The sequence below is a fragment of the Notolepis coatsorum genome (assembly GCF_963971535.1).
Source record: "Notolepis coatsorum genome assembly, chromosome: 19".
Lineage (NCBI taxonomy): Eukaryota > Metazoa > Chordata > Actinopteri > Aulopiformes > Paralepididae > Notolepis > Notolepis coatsorum.
Genome location: NC_140183.1, coordinates 26,527,821 through 26,541,382, shown reverse-complemented (window position 1 = coordinate 26,541,382; position 13,562 = coordinate 26,527,821). Strand labels below are relative to the sequence as shown.

At 41.3% G+C, this 13,562-nt stretch overlaps 1 protein-coding gene across 1 annotated transcript in view; it reads left to right on the top strand.

The window, feature by feature from the left end:
- Window positions 1-426: 426 nt before the first annotated feature.
- The window catches only part of bmper (BMP binding endothelial regulator), a gene marked incomplete at both ends in the record, with an annotated part of 43,695 nt that continues 30,559 nt past the window's right edge, over window positions 427-13,562 (top strand). The window contains 2 exon segments of the mRNA XM_084336586.1: window positions 427-435; window positions 7,883-7,982. Coding sequence (XP_084192712.1) covers window positions 427-435; window positions 7,883-7,982 — 109 coding nt within the window.

Here is a 13,562-nt window from a genome sequence, read left to right as displayed (position 1 = left end):
CACCTACGGGAGACTGCAATTCGAAACTGGCCCCAGTAAATGTCCAGTAAATGTCCTAACCCAATAATACACGAGACCCTCTTCTTGGGACCAAGTAAGGTTTTGTCGATATTCCAATGTACAGTTTTGCTTGTACAGTTGTACAGTTTCCCCCACCCTGTCTACCCAACCCCCCCCCCCCACCCAACCACCTCCAATGTACAGTTCCCCCGAGCTGTACTGTATTGTACCCATTCTGCAATCTGTTAATAAAGTTTTCAATCAATCAATCAATGTACACCAGAGAGTTTGTCAAAAGAGAGAGAGAGAAAGAGCGAGAGAAATATTGAGAGAGAGAGAGAGAGAGAGAGAGAGAGAGAGAGAGAGAGAGAGAGGAGAGAGAGAGAGAGAGAGAGAGAGAGAGAGAGAGAGAAAGGTCTGAAGGACATGACCTTGGTGAGATGGGTGCCTACAGAGAGTGGTGGTTGTGTGTGTTTCATGTCTAGGGTCAATTTACTTTCAACTTCCATCAATTCAGAATGCTGATGGTACCTTGATATGATATGATACATTTATTTATATTGCGCCCCTCAACCAATAGTTACATCGGCCCGGGGCGCATCCCGGGAGAGAAAGAGAAACAAAAAAGACAGGAACAATACGAAAAACAGAAGAAAAAAACCAAGCAGATAGAGAACAGACAAACATAATACACCACACATACAACAATACAAAAAAACTAGCTCATGGATTGTTTATGGCGAAAAGGTGGGTTTTGAGCTTGGCCTTAAAGGTCTGTAGAGTGCTTGCAGATTTCAGGTTGAGTGGGAGCTTGTTCCACTCATTCCCAGTTTATTTTTAACCCCTGTGCATTTGTATGCGTGTGTGTGTATGTGTGTGTGTGTGTGTGTGTGTGTGTGTGTGTGTGTGTGTGTGTGTGTGTGTGTGACTTGTTTAGTGGCGTACTACTAAACTACTATAATGTGTCACAAAATGTCTCTCTCTTTCTCATTCTGTATCTCTCTCTGTATCTCTCTCTGTATCTCTATCTGTGTATCTCTCTCTGTGTATCTCTGTATCTCTCTCTCTGTATCTCTCTGTATCTCTCTCTCTCTCTCTCTCTGTATCTCTCTCTGTATCTCTCTCTGTATCTATCTCTGTATCTATCTCTGTATCTCTCTCTGTATCTCTCTGTATCTCTCTCTGTATCTCTCTCTGTGTATCTCTGTATCTCTCTCTCTGTATCTCCCTCTCTGTATCTCTCTCTGTATCTCTGTATCTCCCTCTCTGTATCTCTCTCTCTCTGTATCTCCCTCTCTGTATCTCTCTCTGTATCTCTCTGTATCTCTCTGTATCTCTCTGTATCTCTGTATCTCTCTCTCTGTATCTCCCTCTCTGTATCTCTCTCTGTATCTCTCTCTGCATCTCTCTGTTTCTCTCCCTGTTTCTCTCATCTTTACCGTTCCTCCTTGCTGTCATACTTTCCAGTCTCACTCTTCCTCTGGAATATCTGTCCAACTAATCAGTCCAGACATCTCTCTCTCTCACCATCATGTCTGTCTGTCTGTCTGTCTCTCTCTCTCTCTCTCTCACCATCATGTCTCTCTCTCTCTCTCTCTCTCTCTCTCTCTCTCTCTCTCTCTCTCTCTCTCTCTCTCTCTCTCTCTCTCTCTCTCTCTCTCTCTCCCTCTCACCATCACATCTCTCTCACTCTCTCCCTCTCTCACCATCATGTCTCTCTCACTCTCTCTTTCACCATCATGTCTCTCTCTCTCCCTCTCACCATCACATCTCTCTCTCTCCCTCTCTCACCATCACGTCTCTCTCTCTCACTCTCTCACCATCACGTCTCTCTCCCTCTCTCACCATCACGTCTCTCTCACTCTCTCACCATCACGTCTCTCTCTCTCCCTCTATCACCATCACGTCTCTCTCACTCTCTCACCATCACGTCTCTCTCACTCTCACCATCACGTCTCTCTCTCTCCCTCTCTCACCATCACGTCTCTCTCTCTCTCCCTCTCTCACCATCATGTCTCTCTCACTCTCTCACCATCACGTCTCTCTCTCTCTCGCCCTCTCACCATCATGTCTCTCTCTCACCATCACGTCTCTCTCTCTCTCTCTCTCTCTCGCCCTCTCACCATCACGTCTCTCTCTCTCCCTCTCTCACCATCACATCTCTCTCGCTCACTCCCTCTCACCATCATGTCTCGCTCTCTCACTCTCTCACCATCACGTCTCTCTCTCACTCTCTCCCTCTCTCACCATCGAGTCTCTCTCTCTCTCTCTCACCATCATGTCTCTCTCTCCCCCTCTCACCATCACGTCTCTCTCGCTCAGTGGATTTCTCTGTACTTGTCATTGTGATACTAGAATTTGAGGTCCTTCTATTTAGTAATTTGCTCTTGCTAACACCGTCTGCTCAATGATCTGCAAAATGTTTTATTATCTTTCTCTTTCTTTTTCTTCTCTTTCTCTCTCTCCCTCTCAGTTCAATTGAATATTCTTTATTAAAGGTGGAACACAAACGGTTATGCAAAGTAATAACAATACAGATGTAACTATAGTAATGACATATTATCTGATGAAGAATATAATGATTAATATTAGGACCTTGGGGTTTGAAGTCAGCATTTATTTGTAATACTGTTTTACCCATTTACTGAAAATCTGGTAGTTCTTTTTTGCACATACACCACTGCCACCCCCAAAGCCACGCTAAGTAACATCTGAGTTGCATTTATTTTCCTGAAAAGAACTACCAGATTTTGTGGCTTAATGATTTCAAAGTGACAACAGTAACATTGGAAGCACCCACGTTTATTTCCTGTTGCAATGTTAGTTAATGCAGTAACTGACAGGAAATACAAACTGGGTCCAAACTGTTCCCTAGAAACAGAATTCCAGTCAAACCGGCCATACAGTGTCTAAAAAAAGAAAAATTATTCTTCCTCAGATACTGTATTATATCACAATGTCAAACCCTTTCAGTCATGTTTCTTTAGGTTTACATTTTTCAATACAGTAAAAGAGAGAAAAAAAGAAAGTATGACGTAATTTTTGTATTAAAGCAATAATGACTTGGAACCCACATGCCAAGAACACAGTAGGGTTCCTTTAAGAATCAAATTCAACCTACGAAATGAAAAAGGGGACAGTGGTACATTTAAGCATTAAATCACGCGCATGAGTGTGTTATACTCATTAGATCACGCCTAGGGGTGGTTGTTAGCCCTGAGGCGTGATCTAATGAGTATAACACACGACTTCAAGTGATTTAATGCTTTTATACAATGGCCCAATTCACCCAACCTTATTGCTATAATACAATAAACACACAGTAATTGAAGCATAATGGAGATTTATTCACAAAACCATCCACAGAGAAAGTAGATCCAATAGTAGATCCAATGGTCTGACCAAAAGTCCGCGATTTTTCTTTTGTTTCACAATGGGTCATCAAACCAATTACATAATCCAACATATGTGTAACGAACTAACATATTCCAGTTGACTATCTTCTTTGGAGGATTCGTTAAAAAGATATTCATACAGGGCGGTTAGGTGGCGTAGCGGAGATTGCGTTCGTCACCAACCCCGGAGCTGTGAGCTGGATTCGAACCCGGAGCTGTGAGCTGGATTCGCCTGTTCGAATCCAGCTCACAGCTCCGGGGTTGTCACCAGCTTGGCTGGCCGTTCACACTAATACAATTGGCTGTATTAGAGGGTGGGAGAAGCTGGCGGAGTGGGTCCGGGTCGTTGTAAACAGCGACTCCTACAGTTCGGTCGGGGCGCCTGCTAAGCGCGGATGGGACCTGAGTGGGATCCTTCCACACGCTACGCCCTCTCGGAGAATATCCGCGCTGCCAGGTGAAAAGAAGCGGTTGATTGGCTGGACGTGTGTCGGAGGAAGCACGTGATAGCCTCCACTCTCCCAGATGATCTGACTGTGGGGGGTAAGTGCGCAGCGACCAGGAAGGGGATTGGGAATTGGCATAACGACTAACATTGGGATGGGAGAAAATCGGAGGAAAATGGAGGAGGAAAAAAGATTAAAAAAAAAAAAAAAAAAAAAAGATATTCATCCATTTGTCTATCTATGGCGGACTCCTTCAGACTCATTAAAAAAAAAAAAAAAGTAATTCGGTTGTGGGAGGGATCTGGGGTCATGTGGATTGTGATATATGATATAACAACGTCTAACTTGACTGTTTCAGCCAATCACAATGAAGATATTTGCATGCCATTGTATAAAAATATTCCACAACCTTATACACCACTACGATTTATGTTTCTCTCGCTCTCGCTCTTGCTCTCGCTCTTGCTCTCTCGCTCTCTCTCTCTCTCTCTCTCTCTCTCTCTCTCTCTCTCTCTCTCTCTCTCTCTCTCTCTCTCTCTCTCTCTCTCTCTCTCTCTCCCCCTCTCTATATTTTTCTCTCTCTCTCTCCCTTGACCATGACATCATGTGTACCCTCCAGCATGGTGTAGGCAGGGCTAGGCCCCCAAGCTCTAAAATAAATCTACCCAGGGTTTTATTTGAGCCTTTCAGGGCCACAGTCCTGCCTTTGATCCAGCCTCATTAAGCTGGTCTATGTTGGCATGCAGGGACCCTGGGAACACCACTATATAACACCACTATATATAACACCACTATATAACACCACCATATATAACACCACCATATATAACACCACTATATAACACCACTATATAACACCACTATATATAACACCACCATATATAACACCACTATATAACACCACTATATAACACCACTATATATAACACCACCATATATAACACCACCATATATAACACCACTATATAACACCACTATATAACACCACCATATATAACACCACTATATAACACCACTATATATAACACCACCATATATAACACCACCATATATAACACCACCATATATAACACCACTATATAACACCACTATATATAACACCACTATATAACACCACTATATAACACCACTATATATAACACCACCATATATAACACCACCATATATAACACCACTATATAACACCACTATATAACACCACTATAACACCACTATATAACACCACTATATAACACCACCATATATATAACACCACTATATAACACCACTATATAACACCACTATAACACCACTATATAACACCACTATATAACACCACCATATATATAACACCACTATATAACACCACCATATATAACACCACTATATAACACCACTATATATAACACCACTATATAACACCACTATATATAACACCACTATATAACACCACTATATAACACCACCATATATAACACCACTATATAACACCACTATATAACACCACTATATAACACCACTATATATAACACCACTATAACACCACTATATAACACCACTATAACACCACTATATAACACCACTATATAACACCACTATATATAACACCACTATATAACACCACTATATATAACACCACTATAACACCACTATATAACACCACTATATAACACCACTATATATAACACCACTATATAACACCACTATATATAACACCACCATATATAACACCACCATATATAACACCACTATATAACACCACTATAACACCACTATATAACACCACTATATAACACCACTATATATAACACCACTATATAACACCACTATATATAACACCACCATATATAACACCACCATATATAACACCACCATATATAACACCACCATATATAACACCACTATATAACACCACTATAACACCACTATATAACACCACTATATAACACCACTATATAACACCACTATATATAACACCACCATATATAACACCACCATATATAACACCACTATATAACACCACTATATAACACCACTATAACACCACTATATAACACCACTATATAACACCACCATATATATAACACCACTATATAACACCACCATATATAACACCACCATATATAACACCACTATAACACCACTATATAACACCACTATATAACACCACTATATAACACCACCATATATAACACCACTATATAACACCACTATATATATAACACCACTATATAACACCACTATATAACACCACTATATAACACCACTATAACACCACTATATAACACCACTATAACACCACTATATAACACCACTATATATAACACCACTATATAACACCACTATAACACCACTATATAACACCACTATATAACACCACTATATAACACCACCATATATAACACCACTATATAACACCACTATAACACCACTATATAACACCACTATATAACACCACTATATAACACCACCATATATAACACCACTATATAACACCACTATAACACCACTATATAACACCACTATATATAACACCACTATATATAACACCACTATATATAACACCACCATATATAACACCACTATATAACACCACTATATATAACACCACTATATAACACCACTATATAACACCACTATAACACCACTATATAACACCACTATATAAACACCACTATATATATAACACCACTATATAACACCACTATATAACACCACTACATAACACCACTATATAACACCACTATTAGGGAGGAGAGAGAGGGGGGGGGGGAGTGGGTAGAGGAGGGGTGGTGGGATAGCTGGGTTCAAAAGGAGAGTGTGAGGTTTGACATGATAGAGCGCCAATGCTTTTCGAAGGGCGTTTGTTCTTTTGTTTTTCACGGGTCTTTGCGTGTTGAGTGTGTAATTGTGCACCAATAAAGTGGGTGTTTATGCTGTGTTTATGTGTTGTGAGGGTGTGTGGGTGTGTGGGTGTGTGGGTGTCAGTCATAGCTATAGAAAGCAACTGTACACTTTAGATCAAAGATCATTTATACTACGCTTGTTTATAAGTTCTGGCGACCTACTTGTAATGTACATACGCATACACTATAGCAATTATTCTCCTGTCTATATAAATATTCTTCTTCTGTGTGTACCTTTATGTTAATATGTGATTATATTTTTTAATGGTGACATGAGTGACATCAATTTACACCATAGGCATTTGAAATTAGTCTTTTCTCATATACCTCCTAGTTACACATACACCCTCACACATGTTTTCATGTAGGCCACAACTCTTCAGAAACCGTTGTGAATATACCTACATTTACATTTACAAGTACCCTCTACTGTCTTTAACTATGAATGAACACAACACTCCAACTTACCATCTTTAGATAATAAAGTACTCAACTTTTACTGTCTAACTATGAATGAACACAACACTAACTTACCATCTTTAGATAATAAAGTACTCAACATCTACTGTCTTTAACTATGAATGAACACAACACTCTAACCTACCATCTTTAGATAATAAAGTACTCAACATCTACTGTCTTTAACTATGAATGAACACAACACTCTAACCTACCATCTTTAGATAATAAAGTACTCAACATCTACTGTCTTTAACTATGAATGAACACAACACTAACTTACCATCTTTAGATAATAAAGTACTCAACCTCTACTGTCTAACTATGAATGAACACAACACTCTCACTTACCATCTTTAGATAATAAAGTACTCAACCTCTACTGTCTTTAACTATGAATGAACACAACACTCCAACTTACCATCTTTAGATAATAAAGTACTCAACCTCTACTGTCTAACTATGAATGAACACAACACTCTAACTTACCATCTTTAGATAATAAAGTACTCAACCTCTACTGTCTTTAACTATGAATGAACACAACACTCTAACTTAAAATGGAGTTATGTGGTTGAGTCTGAGGTACTCCAATGTCTAATGGAAATCTTCTGCCTCTCTGTCTCTGTCTCCCCCTTCACCTGCCACCTCCATCTCCCCCCTCTTCTCTCCCTCCCCCTCTCCTCCTCTCCTATAGGAGGGAAAGGCAGACTGTAAGCAGGAGAAATGCCCTCTGGTGTCGGAGGACTGTGCCCTGGTGGTCAAGCAGACAGGAGCCTGCTGTGAGAGGTGTAAAGGTGAGGCAGCTAGCTACCGCTGTACTGTATTCTGTTGTACTATTGTATTTAGCCTGTACTGTTGTAGCTGACACTGCATATTGTGGTCACTCTCAGTTCAATAGGAATATATCAATTTAAAGGATTCCTATAAATTGCCGCTATAGCAATTTATAGCAGTGTGTATCACGGAGGTGACGTAGAACAATAAAAAGAGTGCACTGGAGGTGTGTAAACATGGATTGGTCTATAATACGATCTTCCTCCAAATCTAGCCTGTCAATTTAAAGAGGTCAGACTCATTATACATTCACCATAACATAAAATGACACTTAACAAGGATGGGATGTAACACCGCGAGGATGGTTATAAGAGGGAATTTATTCAGCTTGTAGACTATATAATAACGATAGAAAATTGTGGATTTAGGTGGAAATGTGATGTGAATATGAACAGAAGAGCTGTTTATTGAGTTCAAAACTGACTCGGTTGGAAACCGAGGCGTGTCTGTGTCCATTATCATGTGTAGATACATGGTTGCTCGGGTATCATGAGAGATGCTAAAAAAGCCTCCTGGGTTGTCACGGGAACCAGATACAGTTCCATCCTGCCTGCCACACTCCTACGCAGAGCTGTCTCTACGTCTGTCCGTCACAGCCTCTGCCCAAGAGCCAAAATCTGTACCGAACCGAGACATCCATGACCAAATTAGTTTGAAAGAAAATGTGGCTGAAACATTGAATTACATACAGAGTATCACTAATTACCAAAAATTAAGCCTGTCTGAACATGTATGAGTTATGCAGTGATGTAGTTGTCAGAAAAGTAAACAGAATCACTTCTGCGTAAGGAAGCCATACCTTTATGGCTGCCGTCTCCATGAACACAGTGAATAAACAAGGCCGCACAGATGCCGTGCAATTTTATTATTTAACTCCCTCTTCGGGCAGAGATGTTTGACAGTGGAACGTCATCCAACTCTCTGTGTGGGAGAATGCCTGCCTGCTCGGCCCAAATAGAGTTCTGGTTCCCCAGTGCTTGACCACACAACTTCCACACTGTTGTCATGGAGACTTGAGAACGTTTGGTCATTGTGTCTAAACATGTTTTTCTAAAGACATTGGTCTCTGGCTTGAGATACTGTACGATACGTAACCGTATTGTAGTGTTGTCGTGAAAGGTTAACCTTCTGTAGTGTGGTTGTGAAAGGGTTAACACAACGATGTGCTCTTGTCCACGGCTCTGGGCCCTGTTCCTCGTACCTGGCTAACTGAGTTAGCCGGATCATTTTCAGGATAACTTGACTTAAGCTAGACCTGTCGGTTCCCCCGACGCGTGATTGTCTAAATCAGTGGTTCCCAAACTGTGGTGCGGGTGCGCGAGCGCCCTCTAGGTGGTGCGTGACATGACATGACATGCTAATGGTGGCAAATCACATTTTATTTTTATTTTTTTTACAATAAAATTTCATAAAAATCTTAGTCAAACCTTTAGTATTATGGATATTAAACATGCTGGCAGAGTACATGCATCCATGTTGTCGTGAACATTTTAATTAAAGAAAGAAATTCCCTATCCATAGTCGCCGTGGGAAGAGATAAAATAAAACATTTAATTAAATAAATTCCCTACCTACTCATGGCCTTAACCAACAGGAACCAAACAATAATTTTTTTATGCCTAATAAATATAACTAATATACATTATTTCAAATGGGGATTTTCACTGTGTAAATCATGAAATTCAAGAAACGTTTTAATAAAAAACTTACATTTTAATAATAATAATAAACAATAATGTCTCGGGCGTGTCTGACACTGGTGTGCTTCATCTGTGCATGGAGACCAGCAACACTTTTTTCTAACAGAAACCCATTGGGGGGTGCGTCAGCTAGGTCGAGAGGTGACAGGGGGTGCACGGCCAAAAACGTTTGGGAACCGCTGGTCTAAATCACTATGGCAACAGATCAGACAGTTTGAACCTGCTCCAGCGCAGGGTTAAATTCAGTTAGCTGGATAAACTATGGCCACGCCCTCGCAAAGAAATGCCAGCTCCCTTCCTGAAATAATCTTCACAGTCTAGATTTCATTATACCATTCTGAATTATGTTTTTGTGCTTCGTTTTTCTAGAGGGGGCGTTTGAAATGTAAAATAATAGACCTAAAATGCTGATAATAAATCATATTCAGCCTATGGATTTACTTTGTCCTAAATAATGCACGTCATAGTTATACGGATACGGCGCTCGCGAGTCGTGACACACACAATGTGGTTATTTTAATAACGGATCATTGCAAATGTGAATCCCGCAGGATATTTTTAATGAATGAAACCTATCGGGCGTTTGGCTCTGATTAGTTTCATATTCTCCGCTGTGGATCATCATGATGTATTTGCTTAACGGAGCGCCCGGATTGTGTTTCATTCAAGCATACATTGAAGCGTATATGCATGGATTGTGGATGTGAATTACGACGAATCTGAATATGTGGATTGTTGAATTGTATCATTGTCACTCACGTTATTGTGATATTGTAACTGGGATTAAAATGTCTGAGGAGGAGATGCGCTGTTTGACGGATTTGATGACGTGGACGTGACTTGAGAAAATTAATGTTATCTGATGATGAACAAGAGGGTGACACATGACTGGTGTCACTGGTATAAACCAAAGGTTAATCAATTCAATGCATGTATGGATGATGTCCGAAACAGATTAAAACCTGATTAATAGTGAAACTGTATAGCCTCCAACTCCCTCTCTGACGCATTATTTTGGGGGTCGCGCCTTGAAAACTTTGGGAACCATGTATTTATATAGTACATGATACCTAAGCACATACAATACAGATATCCTCATAAGTATCTATTAATTCGTATCAATATTAAGTTTTCAATCAATCAATCAATCAATCAATCAATGCCGTTAGAAAATCAGGATTTCTGCGATCGACACCTGCTGTCTTTTCAGGTGAGGCGGCCGCACGCAATTATCCTGAGTATCAAGTCTGGTTCGAATTAACGAGAGTGAATCAGCGTTCGAGGAACAGGGAAAGCCTGGATTCAAACATCGGGTTAATTTAATCTGGATAATGGGACTTTTGATCGACTTAGTTGAACCAGGTACCCAGGTACTCAGGGCCCTGTTCCTGTGTGTTTGGCACCATTGTACAGTGTTTTGCGTTGATGTCGGGCACCGCGGCTGTGTGTCCAGATCACAAGCTGTTGCTGGTGGTTGAAGCTGCAGTCAGGACAGATTTGTACCAGTCAATAGGAGAAGACTGAATTACTCCCTCCCCCTAGTGGCAGGATGAGCACAATGTCATCACGTTGCACTGTGGAATAGAGTAGAATTAATTACGCTCACATGAGGTGTTACCATGGGGCTGCCGCTGCATGCACGCACACACACACACACACACACACACACACACACACACACACACACACACACACACACACACACACACACACACACACACACACACACACACACACACGCACACACACACACACACACATTGTTTTAAAATGCTTTATTTAAATCCCCCAATTAAATTACACATACATGAGATTCAAATATGAAGTTCAACATGGTGATCGAAATAGCATTGTCTCGTCACACACACACACGCACAAACACACACCAAGGTTCTCTCTCAAGGCATCTCTCTCTCTCTCTCTCTCTCTCTCTCTCTCTCTCTCTCTCTCTCTCTCTCTCTCTCTCTCTCTCACACACACACAGTCAGCTGCAGTGCTGGGACAGAGACATAGTAGGGGTGGTTTACAGGCCACAGAAATAAAGCTGCTTTTATGAGCCTCTCTCTCTCTCTCTCTCTCTCTCTCTCTCTCTCTCTCTCTCTCTCTCTCTCTCTCTCTCTCTCTCTCTCTCTCTCTCTCTCTCTCTCTCTCTATCTCTATCTCTCTCTCTCTCTCTTTCTCTCTCTCTACTCCCCTCTAAACAAACTCCCTGCTTCCTACCTCCTATAGTTCACACACACACACACACACACACACACACACACACACACACACACACACACACACACACACACACACACACACACACACACATACACACGCACACACACACACACACACACACACACACACACACACACACACACACACACACACACACACATATGCGCACACACACACACACACACACACACATATGCATAATGCTTTGATGGTTCTCTCTCTATTTATATATATCTTTATCCCTCTCTTTCTCTCCCTCTCTCTCAGTCTTTTTGTCACTTTTTTCTGTCACTCCATCTCTTTCCTTGCATTTCTTCCACTCTTTTCTCTCTCTCATTCCCCCTCTCTATTTCTCCCCCTCTCTCTCTCTCTTCCTCTCTCTGTTTCTCTTATATGTCTCTCTTTCTCCCTCTCTCTTTCTCCCCCCTCACTACTTCCCTCTCCCTCTCTCTTTCTCCCTCTCTCTCCCCCTCATCAACCAATCTGTCTGTCCCTCTCTCTCTCTCCTTCAGCAACCCCTATCTCTCTCTCTCTCTCTCTCTCTCTCTCTCTCTCTCTCTCTCTCTCTCTCTCTCTCTCTCTCTCTCTCTCTCTCTCTCTCTCTCTCTCTCTCTCTCTCTCTCTCACACAGCCCACCTCACACCAGGGGCGCGGTCTCTTTTGTTGGCGGTTTGGCTGTTTTTACGAGACGTCAGTTCATTAAGAGAGAGGCGGAATGTGTTGTAGTCGGCCCGCGGAAAGCTCCCAGTCGCCATGACAACCCCCTGTTAGTTTGCTATTGTTCTCCCCTGAGCGCGGTCAACCCGCGGTCCGACTACGACCGCGACTAAATTTGGGACACATTACGCTGGTGCCCTGCAAGGGCCTCCTCTCACTGTCCACACATTGTCACCAGCTTTACTCTGTTTGAAATAGCAAATAATAGTATTGCTTTTTTGACTGATAATCGTAAAGATTTTGTGGATGTTCAGTTAAAGTATATAGGCTTTTAAAAGTACTCCAAAAGTGTAATCGATGCAGTGGAATAAAACTATCGCCAAATTACACCATGTAATTAGGAATGTACCTCTTGGCATATCCATATGACTAGAGACATATTATGCTTGTAGACTTTTCACCAGAGGAGTCTTGAGTGCACGGCCTGCTATTTCTGTGATGTCCCTGGAGCAAGTAGGGGTTAGTGCCTTGCTCAAGGACACTTGGAACAGGGATGGACACATTTACTGTTATGGGGAATCAAACCTGTGATCTTTCAGTTATGGGATATTCTCTCTAGTCACCATGTCACCCAATTGAGTTTAATCGTATCCTTCTACTGAGGACTGAGAGATTGAGAGTCTTTTCCTCGTTGTCAAAGCTCCCATGGGTAGAACAGGCTGTCACGGTAGCATTCCTGCTGTCTGCAGCATAGGCTTACAGAAATGAAAGCAAATCAATAAAGTGTGACTTGATTCCATCCTATATGGAACATTTCACATTGATCTCATCAGGTCACTCACTGGACAGAACAGGCTATTCATTTAGTCTGGATGGATGGCTGGCTGGCAGGGCTGGAGAATAACGGATTATTTGTAACCGGATTACAGTAATCTGAGAACAAAGGAATAGTAACTAATC